At 43.6% G+C, this 13,497-nt stretch overlaps 1 protein-coding gene across 4 annotated transcripts in view; it reads left to right on the top strand.

Moving 5' to 3' along the window:
- Nucleotides 1-12,306, top strand: part of HYLS1 (HYLS1 centriolar and ciliogenesis associated) — a 418,183-nt gene extending 405,877 nt beyond the window's left edge. For all 4 annotated transcript variants that reach the window (XM_044060530.1, XM_044060529.1, XM_044060528.1 and 1 more), the window contains one exon: nucleotides 11,575-12,306. In XM_044060530.1, coding sequence (XP_043916465.1) covers nucleotides 11,575-11,611 — 37 coding nt within the window. In that variant the 3' untranslated portion in view covers nucleotides 11,612-12,306. The remainder of the gene's footprint in view (nucleotides 1-11,574) is intronic.
- Nucleotides 12,307-13,497: the final 1,191 nt, after the last annotated feature.

The raw sequence follows: 13,497 nt of genomic DNA, 5'->3' as shown, positions 1-13,497 counted from the left end.
AAGGGAGACCAGGGCTTTAGAGAGATGGGGTAAAAAAGTGTATACTTCTTCCACTCTTTCTATGTCAATTCCATATGATACAGTACCAAGAGTATTTGTTAGATGAATTGCGTAAAAAACTTTCTTCACCTGAACCCCTAGATCACAAGGCACTTCAGGATCTGGTACATAACTCCCAGCAGGTTAGCAACCATTTCTTGCAGTGTGGTTATGATGCATTGGAAGCTTCATGTAGATCAGCTATGACAGGTGCAGTCATACGTAGACATGCTTGGCTGAAGGAACAAACACTGCCAGATCATGTTAAAGCAAAGCTTCTGGATGCTCCGCTAGAAAAAAAAAAGTTATTTGGCTCCACAGCTCAAGAGGTCTTAAAGAAATTTGAGGAAAAGGCTAAATCAGTACAAACAGTCAAAGATTTCCTACAGGTCCAGCCACCAAGATTCAGCAGAACTTGGCCTTCTAAGAATTGGTCCTTTCCGGACACAGACAGGTTTCAAAGAGGCAGAAACAGGCGTGCCAGAGGTAGAGGGCAAGCTCGAGGCTCCTACAGAGGACATCAATGGCAGCCTCCATACCAGAGAGGTGCTGCAGGACCTACAACTACTACACAAGGACCATCTCAATGACTTGACTATGACCCCGCCAACCAGGGCTCAATTGGAAGCACCTTTGGGCGCAAAGCTATCTTTATTCTCAAAAAATTGGCACAGTATTACAAAGGACAAATGGATACTGCAAATAATAGACAAAGGATATAGATTCCATTTTCATACATTACCAAACAGACAAGGCATGCCAAACCTGCCACCAAACCAAAGGGCAGAGGCTTTCAAACAAATTTCCAAGCTACTTCAAATGAGGGCAATAGAAAGGGTTCCTCTCTCAGAATAAGGCCAAGGATTTTATTCCAGGCTATTCCTTGTTCCAAGAAAAGAAAAGCAATGGAGACCAATACTGGACTTGTCCGCACTGAATACTTACCTCATCGTGCCAAAATTCAAGATGCTGACTTTACAGCAACTCCTTCCCATGCTGGGCAAGGGGTCCTGGCTGGTAACTCTAGACCTCAAGGAGGCATACCTGCATGTCCCTATCAGACAAAGTTGCAGAAGACACCTCAGATTTCTTGCAGGTTCAGAGCATTATCAATTCTCAGCATTGCCATTTGGCTTATCTACTGCGCCCAGAGTATTCACGAAATGCCTGGCATCAGTAGTTGCACATTGCAGACTTCAGGGGATTCAAATTTACCCATACCTGGACGACTGCCTCATACAAGCGGACAGCCAGCAAATACTGATAGAACGCTTAAACTATGTCATCCGACTACTACAGGCCTTGGGATACACAGTCAACATTCAGAAATCAAGACTTGTTCCATCCCAACGAATAATTTTCCTGGGTGCAAAACTGGATACAAACACCCAGATGGCTTTTCTCACAGAAGAAAAACAAGCACAACTACCGGATTATTTCAGAAATCTGACAACACAAACCCAGCTAACTGCAAGGAAGATCCTGCAGGCCCTGGGATTCATGGCATCTTGCATTCTTCTTATTCCACAAGCAAGGCTACATATGAGGAAACTACAATGGTACCTAAGGAGTCTATGGTCTCAGCACAGTCACAGTCTAGAATCTTTGATCCCCCTCATTTCTTGCCTTCAAAAGGAATTCCTGTGGTGGGCAAAAGCAAGCCAGTCAAACATGGGCCTCCCTTTCAGCAAGCCGCATATCAGCCAAACCATCACAACGGATGCCTCAGCCCATGGATGGGGAGCTCACATGGAAGGCAGATGCATTCAAGGGCAGTGGACACAAAAAGAATTGCATCTGCACATCAACCAAAAGGAAATGCTGGCAGTGATGCATTCCATCGAGGCCTTCAAGCTCTTCCTGCACCAAGGTCACCTGTTAATAAAGACAGACAATACCACAGTTATGTGGTACATAAACAAGCAAGGGGGTACCCAGTCATACCCTTTTTGCAGGCTGGCGATGAATCTGTGGGATCTTTCCCTGAAACTCAATATAGAACTACAATCCCAGTTCGTACCAGGAAAATACAATGTTCTGGCGGACAGCCTGAGCAGAAACCTCATGGATCCACACGAATGGATGATGCACCCGGATATATTTCTCCAGATAACACATGCATGGGGAACGCCGGACATAGATCTTTTTGCCTCCCAACACAACCATCAACTGAGAAAATTCTGCACAAGGACATGCCATCCTCAAGCATGGAAAGTGGACGCCCTCTCATTCAACTGGAATACTCTAACAGTATATGCATTCCCACCTCTTCCATTAATGACCAAGGTCTTACTGAAGATCAGGATAGAGCAACCAAAAGTAATCCTCATAGCCCCGGACTGGCCAAGACAACACTGGTACCCACTGTTAAGGAGCATGTCACGCACGAAACCTTGGCCTCTACCACAATGGCCACTTCTGACACAGCACAATTACAAGACTCTGCACTCCAGTCTAAAAACCTTGCAGCTGACAGCCTGGAGAATACCTTGACTCCTCGCTAGGACAAACTATCCAAGAGGGTTCAGGATATCATCATGGAAGCCCGACGGCCTTCCACAAGAAAAGCATATTCAGCAAAATGGAAAAGATTTCGTACCTGGAATGCTGCAAAGGGTCAAGATCCGACAATCATGAGCATTCCACATATTCTAGAATACTTGGCTGAAATGCTCCATAATGGCCTTTCTTATTCCTCCATAAAGATCCATGCTTCAGCAATTTCAGCAGAATACAACACTGACCCACCTGTATTCTCTCATCCTCTGCTAAGACAGTTTCTAAGAGGATAAAAAACATCAACCCTCCAAGGAAACCACCAGTGCCTACATGGGACCTTAACTTCATGTTGGAAAAATTAACTCATCCTCCCTTTGAACCAGCAGCATCTTCAGAACTACGATTCCTGTCTTGGAAGACTGCCTTCCTCCTGGCCATAACCTCAGCGAGAAGAGTATCTGAGTTACAGGCCCTCATGGCAGTTCAGCCATTTCTCATTTTTTTTATCAGGACAGAGTCTCTTTGAGAACCAATCCTTCATTCATGCCGAAGGTGGTATCCAGGGTTTCACTGAACCAAGCTATTCACCTGCCTACCTTCTTTCCAAATCCACAAAATAAAGGAGAAAAACTTCTGCATACTTTGGACATCCACAGACAGTTGCGATATTACTTGGACAGAACTAAGACTTACAGAAAAACTGACCAACTCTTTGTAGCATATGCTGCTAGTGTACAAGGAAAAGCAATTTCCAAACAGACAATTTCAAAATGGATAGGAAATTGCATTCGGTTCTGTTACTCCTTTCATGGAAAAGCTGTGCCAGCTAACATTAGGCCTCATTCCACCAGAGCAACAGCCACCTCCACAGCCTTCTTAAGAGGGGTGGCTACAAAGGACATTTTAGAAGCTGCTACATGGAGCTCCGTGCATACATTTTCCAAGCATTACAATTTGCCCTTATATTCCAGATCCAGAGCAGGTTTAGCTACTGCAGTCCTGCAGGGCATGTTAGCTACACCATCCTTTTCTTAGGTCCTACCTCCCCCAGCTTGGCTATGGTATTCTACCCATATGTAAGGACTGCAGATGCATCCTTGAAGGACATAGTACAGTTTTGTACCTACCATAAATGTAGATGTCCGATAGGTATGCATCTGTAGTCAGGATTTCCCTCCCTCCTTCCCCTCTGTGGTATATTTTGGATACCTATCCCTCTTTTTAGCTAGCTGGGGTTTTCTTTTATGGTGTATTTATTTTTTATTGCTGTGCATGTTTGGAATTTTTCATTTCTCCAAATTTAGCCTTACTTAGAGGGCAACTGGCATCTGGGGCAAGAAAAACTGAGGAAGATGGCGTTGGCTGACGTTTTTATATCCCAGGCGCTCTGACGTCGGGGTGGAGGCGACATCAGCCGACGCCGGGCCCAGACTTTGGAATCCGGCCGACCGAGGGGGCTGCCTGAGGCAGGACAACCCATATGTAAGGACTGCAGATGCATACCTATCGTACATCTACATTTATGGTAGGTACAAAACTGTACTTTGTTGCTGTTACGGTCAGGTAAATGGTGCTGCAAGTCTTTACACTGTCTGCCGCTATGTAGATGATGATGACGGGGTGGTTCATAAGCATTTCAGCCTTCATGGCCAGAAGTACCTCCCTAAATATCAGGCACACAAGACTTGCTGTTCTTCACAGTTCACCTATTTGTGAATCATTAAGTTTTTTGATGGGCTTCATTTGTATGTCTCTGTCTTACCTGGACTCTTCCAAGCACACACATCTTCAGTATTGTACTAGCATAGTTATGAATTGCATAACGTTTTGCATATCGTTTTATTACATACCAGCCTTACACAGTTCTGGAATATGTTTGTTAATGCCACCATTAAAAAAGAAAGAAAAATAAGGTCTTCATTTAAAAAAAATTGTTGCCTACTCTTTATAAGAAATCTATGTATTACCTACTCCTTAATTTCAAAAGTTATTTAAAAATAAAAAAACTTGTATAGAAAGGTACTTCCTCCAAGCAATTTTGCCAGCAAAAACAGTACAATTAAAAGTGGACCATTTGTAACTCAAAACCAGAAGAAAAAGGCAGGTATAACAAAAGATTTTCCAAATATCTGTAACCTCTTTTCAAACCCTTCCCATCTTTAAAACCTCTAGAAGGAACATTTCAGAGTAATTTTTCCGTATTGCAGGAAGTAATCACAACAAAAGGCTTTTGCAAACAATACATCAGGGACATGCAGTTGAAATTGCTCAAAAATCACAAATGTAGTTTTCTACATAAACACCCTCATACACAGTACAACAAACCTTAATATTTGATAACCTGTATATTAATAAAAGATAATGCAGAGAACATTCGTCAGTCAGGTCAGTACTGTCACAGTATACCTCTTTTCTAGTTCCAGAAAAGAAGATCTCAAGACCACTTATCGATATATCCAGTGTGAACAAGATTACAAATACAGAATCATTCAGGATTGTGACTCTAAGGATCACTTTGTTTTACACAGTGAGACTGTTACATAGATGGCCTGAAAATGAAAGACATATCTTCCTATCCCAAATAAGCCATCTTACAGAAAGTGCTTCAGATTTCTGAGAGCTCAACATGACTTTCAGTTTTTTTACTTGATGACCTAGAGATGTTCTTCATGTTTCACTGTTGCAGTCATCACACTTGGGTTATCTGCCTGCAGTTAGCCCTCAGTCGGCCCCAATACCAGAGACTTAATATTTCTGTGTCATTTGCTGTCGCTCCAGGACTGATGTCAGGGGTATAAAAACAGGCAGCCGACACCATTGCATCAGTCTTTCTTGCTGAGGAGCCCGAAGCAGAAGCAGTTCACACGAGTGCCGGTCGGCCGCTACCTGAGTTTTCGTTTCCAAGTTAAATCATCATGAAGTCTTCTAAATCTAAGTACCCCTTTGGGGATCCTTTTTTCTTTCTTTAACCCATGTCAGAAAAAATTAACAATTGTCTCGCCTGTGGAAAGCAAATACCACACCGAGATTTCCATTCTTACTGCGTCACCTGTTTTAGCCCCAGACCACAACGTACCTCGCTGTCTGTTTTGTGCCGTGTTCAATGCCCAAACTGTTCGTCGTTGGGCCCTTATTGTTGCTAAATACTTTCGTTCTTGATGTCTGCATTCCAAAATGGCTTCATTAAGCCATCCGACTACCGATCTTCCGAAAAAAACATAAGGATAAAGACAGAGACAGACCGTACAGGTCCAAAACTGCCGATGATGCTTCCGTTCAGCTAGTCGCCAGTTCACCAGTACTCGGTGAGGCGCTTTTGCAGCCCCTGATGCCCGCTTCAATGGATTCGCAGGCCTCTACCGAGACCCGTTCGGAGTCCAGTATGCCGCGAGACTCTGCTTCGACTATGGAACCTGCAGATGTCTCTACCTTGGATGGGTCCAGAGCTTCTGAGCAGGCACTGGCTTCTGAGGAATTTCTTCACACTACCGATTTTCAACACAAACCAACTTCTTTCGCTTCTTCAGTTCTGTCTAAAACTACTGAGTTTCTAAGGCCAAGAGTACGAGCTACACCTAAAAAAATGATGACCCAAACTCAAGCACCTACTTCCTAGCCACAACATCAAATTCTTAAAATGGCAGAAGACCTTATTATGCTGATTAGGGGAAGCTAGCCTTCCCCTGCCTAGAGAAAGAGACTTGTCCCCAGCAGCTTTCACAGACCAAGAGTCCAACGACTTTGAGGTATCTGATTATGAAGACATGCCTTTATCTGCTTAAGAGGCTGCAGATGCAGAGGAATCCATTCCCTCTGCTTCTCCTCCAGAGGATTTTTCTTTTGGTGAAACCTTACATACTTTAAGAGAGCATTTCCACTGGGAATGCCAAGACTATCCTCAGTCCAAAAAGAGACTCAAGAGAATTTCTAGATTTGCTACAACATAGGCCTTTAGCAATACCCCCAGTCCTGGATGTTGTGGATGATGTCTTTATGGAATCCAGTCTAACTCTTGATACTTTACCCCCTGCTCCTAGGAAACCAGACAGGTACTACAGAGTTCCTGACTATCACAAATTCCTTTTCAAAAATCCTACTGCTGACCCAGAGGTCATCCCTCAGGGGCCTAAAGGTATCAAAGCAACTACAGCTAAGAATCCCACCCCTTTGGACAGGGATTCCAGAGCTTTAGACAGATGGGATAAGAAAGTACACACCTCTGCAACTGTCACCATTAGGGCTTTGAATTGCCAGTTTCACATGCTGAAGTACCAACAACATGTTATGGAACTTAAGCAAAAATTAGCTACCTTTACAGACTGTGCAGAAAATAAAGAATTACAAGAGCTTTTGCATTCTGCAAGCCAAGTCAGCAAGCATACTTTGCAATGTGGCTTTGACGCCCTAGAAGCATCTTGCAGGGCAGCAGTCACTGGTTCTGTACTGAGAAGGCATGCTTGGCTTAAGGAGCAGACCTTGCCAGACCATGTCAAATCAAAATTACTAGACGCTCCTTTGAACAAGGACAATCAGTTTGGCAACAAAGCAGAAGAGGTTCTTAAAAAGATGGAAGAAAAAGCTAATTCTATGCAGGCAGTCAAAGATTTCTTGCAAGTACAGCCTCCTAGATTCAGTAGGCATTGCCCATCAAAGCATTGGTCCTTTCCAGCCATCTCAAACTAGACCCAGGGGAAACAGACCCCTCAGACTACAGTCTCAGGGTATGCAGAGTTCTAAGCAATGGAGTGCCTCCACTTCAAAAACAGGGAGTGCTAAGCCACCCCCTTACGGAAAGAATTCACAGTGACTTCTTAACTCCACACCTCACCTCTGCCCAGCTGCTCATGCCCCTAGGTGGAAAACCTGCCCACCTTGCAAAAAAATGGACTTCCATCACCAAAGACCAGTGGTTCCTCAACATTGTATCCCAGGGGCACAAATTTGACTTCCACTCACTGCCAACCTCAAAAGGGTTCCCAAATCTACCTCCAAACCAGTGGGTAGAGGCACAAAACCAAGTTCAATCCCTGCTGTCCATAAGGGCAATTCAACCTGTTCCTGCAGAACAGATAGGTCAAGGGTTCTATTCCAGACTTTTCCTGGTACCCAGAAAAGAGGGCATTTGGTGCCCAATCCTAGACCTCTCCATTCTAAGCACCTTCTTGTTGGTACCAAAATTCAAAATGCTCACTCTTCAGCAGCTGCTTCCTATATTGGCCAAAGATGCCTGGTTAGCCACCCTAGACCTAAAAGAAGCCAATCTGCACATCCCTATCAGGGACATATGCAGGAAATACCTACGCTTCAGGGCAGGATCTATGCATTGTCAGTTCTCTGCACTTCCCTTTGGCTTATCCACTGCTCCCAGAGTATTCACAAAATGCCTGGCTCCAGCCATTGCCCACTGCAGACAGAGAAAAATTCAAATTTACCGGTACTTGGACGACTGCCTGATTCAGGCAGATGGGAAATGTTGTTGCAGCACCTGACATTTGTAAAGAACCTTCTAACCTCCTTGGGGTACACTATCAACAAAAATAAATCAAAACTAGTCCCCAGTCAAAAGATTGTATTCCTGGGAGCAAGCTTAGACGCAGCATCCCAGATGACATTCCTTACTCTAGAAAAAACAAGCTATCTGACAGACTACTTTACTGAAATGGCCACCAGAACCCAGCTGTCCACAAGGAAAACCCTGCAGGCCCCAGGGTTCATGGCCTCTTCCATCCTACTAATTCCATATGCCAGACTGCATATGAGGAAACTTCAAAAAAGTCTTTGGTGCCAACATTTTCAGGACCTGGAAAATGTCATTCCTATCATACCTTGTCTAAGGACAGAGTTTCTTTGGTGGGCAGCAGCATGCAACCAAAACAAGGGACTTCCCTTTATTCAACCCCATGCTGCCCAGGCCCTAACCAGAGACACATCAGACTATGCTTAGGGAGCACACCTGGACGACAAGTGCATTCAGGGCTACTGGAGCCCAAGTCAAATTCATCTGCACATCATCCAAAAAGAGATGCTAGCTGTTCAGCATGCTCTAACAGCTTTCAGATCCCTTCTCTCACCAGGCCCCCTGCTAATAAGAACAGACAACACCACAGTTATGTGGTACATCAACAAGCTGGGAGGCACCCACTCTTGCCCACTCTGCAGGCTGGCCATAGCCCTGTGGAACATGGCCTTGGACATGCAGGTCCATCTGCAAGCTCAATTCCTGCCATCCAAACTAAACTCACTGGCAGATGACTTAAGCAGAAATCTCCTGGACCCACATGAGTGGCAATTAGAGACCAACACTTTCAGCCTTCTGATCCAGAAATGGGGGACCCCAGAGGTGGACCTCTTTGCCTCCCTATACAATCACCAGCTCAGCAAATTTTGCACCAGGACACCTCACAGCAGGGCCTGGAAAATGGATGCCCTATCCTTCCAGTGGATAAACCTCTCGATCTATGCGTTTCCCCTCTGCCCCCTCTTTCAAGAATATTGCTCAAGATGAGACAGGACAGACCAAGGACAATCCTGATTGCCCCGGACTGGCCATGCCAGCACCGGTACCCACTACTGCGCAGCCTGTCACCGGTGCCGCCCTAACACCTACCCCAGAGCCCAACCCTCCTCACTCAACAGGGGGGACAGATCTTGCATCCACAACTGCAAACCCTAAATCTTGCAGCCTGGCTTATTCCTTGAATTCTCCCCCAGTGACCAGCCTAAGCAGGTGTTGGATGTCATTCTTGAAGCCAGAAGACCCAGTACAAGGAAATTCTATGCTAAGTGGAAAAGGTATTGCTCCTGGATTCAATCTAAAGGCGAGGACACAGCACTGCACTCCCTACCTCTAATCCTGGATTACCTAGCAGGTCTACTCCACAGAGGTCTATCCTTCTCCATTAAGATCCATGCCTCTACCATCTTGGCTCATTACAACAATGAACCACCTCTCTTCTCCCACCCTGTCATCAAACAGTTCCTGAGAGGGGCAAACAACTTAAAGCCACCAAGGAGAACACCCACCCCTGCTTGGGACCTTAACTTAGTACTGGAAAAGCTCACACTACCCCCCCCCCCCCTTTGAGCCTGCAGCTTCAGCAGAGATAAAATTCCTCTCTTGGAAAACATCCTTGCTTCCGGTCATCACTTTAGCTAGAAGAGTGTTGAGCTACAAGCACTTATGGCTGTGGAACCTTTCATTATGTTTCATGTTGACAGGGTCTCCCTCAGGACTAATCCTTTCTTTATGCCTAAAGTGGTGTCCAGTGTGGCTCTCAACCAATCTATCCATTTGCCAACATTCTTCCCTAATCCTCAAAATAAAGGGGAAAGGATCATGCACTCTTTGGATGTGCACAGACAGCTCAGATTCTACCTGGATAGGACTAAGCCCTTCAATAAATCTGACCAGTTACTACTCAGTTTTACACCAGGGGCAGAGGGCAAGGCCATTTCAAAACAGACAATTTCAAAATGGATAGCACATTGTATCCATTTCTGCTACAAAACACCTTGGTAAACCAACCCCTCAGGGGGGTCAGAACACATTCCACTAGGGCAACTTCTACCTCCATAGAATTCCTCAGGGGACTCCCTACCAGGGACATTCTGGAAGCTGCTACCTGGAGTTCTGTACACACATTCACTAAGCATTATCACCTGCCTATGTTTTCCAAATCCAGGGCAGGTTTTGCAACAGCAGTCCTGTAGGGCATGCTAGCCAACCCAAACTCTTCTTGACTGCCTCCTCCCTTTCTTCAGCTTTGGGAATCAACCCAAGTGTGATGACTGCTACAGTGAAACATGAAGAACATAGTACAGTTGTGTACACTTACCATAAATGCAGATGTTCAAGTGTATTCAATGTTGCAGTCTTGGTTTCCCTCCCTCCAGCCCTCTTCTCTCTCTCTGTGTATATTACTCGCCCCTTACAGGGGTATTGGTATTGGTATTTACTTTTTACTTGTGGCGATTTCCCCATCATAACTTAGCTCCCTTTTGAGGGGCTCCTGACATTTGGGGCAAGAAAAACTGATGTAATGGCGTCGGCTGCCTGTTTTTATACCCCTGACGTCAGTCCTGGAGTGACAGCAACCGATGTAAAAATACTAAGTCTCTGGTATTCGGGCCGACCTGAGGGCTACCTGCAGCCAGATAACCCAAGTGTGATGACTGCAACAGTGAATATACTCGAACATCTACATTTATGGCAAGTGTACACAACTGTACTTTCTGCATTGATATGCTTACTGTTAACCAAACGTTCAGGAGAATTTTCAAGCTGTGTAGTGTTACTGAGTTAAGCAGGATTACTTGACTAGTTTCTGTCATTAAGTTGCATGCCGGATCTACACGTATCATCTATGTGTAAGATTAAATTGTCTGACTTTTTGCAAGAGACAGTTTCACTTCAATTATGTACTTGTAAAAAACTGAATATAACCAGCTAAGAGGTATCTGGGAGTTAGCATGGAGGACTAATGCTGTGATTTGTTAAGGAGTTAACTTCCTTTGCCAAAGGTGAATTGTTTGAATCTTTCCAACTTTTTTCTTGCTGTGTGACCTTCAGCATGTCAGCTTACCACAGACAACTCTGTGGCAATTGAGTTTGGCTAGGCTCCTTAATGGTCTCTGGACTTCCATGCTTGATGACTACCTATGAATCTGTTGTGCATAGCTTGAAAAAAAATTTCAGCTCTGGGGCTACAGAAGTATACAGACTGAACTTTTAAAGCATGGAATGCAATGTTTTTCTGCTTGCTTTCAAATATTAAGATGTTAAAATCTCATACATTTTGCGCTTGGAGTTCTCTGACATATCTGTGCATTGTGGTGGGTAGACAGCTTGGTAAGTAGCGTGTAGAGGAGTATTTCAGCTCCCTAAATGGAGATTGTGCCACTTCAGGGCCCCAGTATGTAATTAAACTTGCCTTATCTGCACAAAAAAGAACTAAAAAAATGTAATAAATTGTCTAAAAGGCATGTTAGTGTCTGGTTGCATGATATAAAGACTAACTGAACTTTTTCTATTCACAGAAACCTCAACGTATTTATATACCTAATAACTATGTAGTACCCACAGAAAAGAAGAGATCAGCATTGAGATGGGAAGTCCGACATGACTTGGCAAAGGAAACATTCCACAGACATTTTTCTGTCCTTGGTGATGGTGTCATTCATCTGCAGGCAGATTGTTGAAAGCATACTTAGTAGAAGAGTAACTGCCATAATCCAAAGATGAGATAATTGCAAGTGGAGTTTTGTTAAAAGCATGCCAAATCACATTTCAGATTTCAATGCAATGTGCTGTGATGATTGGCCCAATACAGATGTTCTTCAAAAATCTTTTTGTATGTTGATATTGTGGAAATGGCTTAGAACTGAAACAGGCATATTGCAAAAATATTTTTATGGGATTTTTTTTTCTTTTAAATTATTTAATAACAGTTTACAGTGCCTTTGTTTTTACTTAAATTCTACCCATCATGGTTGGTAAATTGAAAAATATTTCTTGTTAATTTTTAATAAATTCTCATGTTTTAGTCCTTTATATTCTGAAATTCACTGGATTTGTAGTTGCAAATATTTTTAAATTCTTGCTGACTGCAGCAATATTCATGGGCAGTACTGATTTGAAAAAAGTGGTAACATAAACTCCTTGTGTAGGTCTTTGGTTTCAAGAAAAGTTTGTTGCATAAATTTAGATTTGTCATGTCTTGATAAGGGCAATGTAGTCTTCTGCTGTACCATTAAAGATCATAGAATGTATTGGTTGTGATTGAAGGAAAGTCTGTTCCCTATATTCAGAATTGTGCCCTGTCTTTGGTAAAGTCAGTGAATCCTTTTGTTGTAGAATGCAAAAAAAGAAGTTATGTCTTACCATAACATTCCATTTGTGTTGTAGATCTTTGTTCATTCATTACCATTAGGACCTCTGTTCTGTCCTCGGAACCAATGCGGCCGTATCCAAGCTCGCGCCAACCAAAAACTCTCGGCTAAGACCCACCCATAATGCCCCTCTCCTAGTTACTTCAGATCGAGTTTGCCCGCCCTTAGATAATAGATGTAGTAATAGAAAAAAATAGTAGGAGGCTCTGCCCAAGGTCTTGCCCAAGTGGCTGCTGTGCAGATATCCTCCATAGTGGCTCTGGAATGAAATACTGTAGAAGTAACCATAGATCTGGTAGCATGAGCCTTTATTCTGGAAAGTAAGGATAGCTTATTCTGTTGGTAGATAAAGGTAATGACGTTTCTAAGCCAGGCGGGTAAAGTCACTTTGGAAACAGGTTTACCCAATCTGGGTCCTGCAAAGGCCACAAACAATTGATCTGTTTTCCTGAAAGATTTAGTCGTATCCAAATAACAAAGCTGCCGATGCACATCAAGGGTGTGCAAAAGGTACTCCCCTCTGTTAGAATGCTGAGGGAAGAAAACCGGCAGGTCAATAGAATGGTTAATGGAAAATCCAGAAATTACCTTGGGCAAGAAAGAAGGGTCAGTACGAAGGGACTGTGTGGAAGATAAGGACTCTTGACACTCAAAGCCTGCAGCTCAGATACTCTTCCTGCTGAAGTAAGTGCTACTAGAAGTAAGGTTTTCCATGACAAAAATTGCAAATCACATAAATCAAAAGGAGAACCTGTGAGAGACTGAAGTACCAAAGTCCAAGTCCCAGGGTTCTAAGGGAGGCTTGACCGGAGGTTTAACATGTAATACTCCTTTCAAAATGGTCTTGCATAGGTGGTGTGACATAATTGAAGAATTATCAAGATCATTATGAAAATTGGCAGTAGCTGCTAAATGTACAGTGATCGTCGAAGCTGAGGCACCTACATGCAAAACAGTAGTCTGGTATTGTAGGATCTTTTGAATAGGCATAGAGAAAGGGTCTACTTTCTGATCTTTGGCCCAAATAGAGAACCTAGTCCATTTATTAGAATAAACTTTCCTAGTGGAAGG

This window comes from Protopterus annectens, chromosome 2.part0, assembly GCF_019279795.1.
Source record: "Protopterus annectens isolate FY-2018-M chromosome 2.part0, PAN1.0, whole genome shotgun sequence".
NCBI classification, from domain to species: Eukaryota; Metazoa; Chordata; order Ceratodontiformes; family Protopteridae; genus Protopterus; species Protopterus annectens.
The sequence above is the reverse complement of the archived record's forward strand: the minus strand, read 5'-3'. Positions and strand labels throughout refer to the sequence as shown.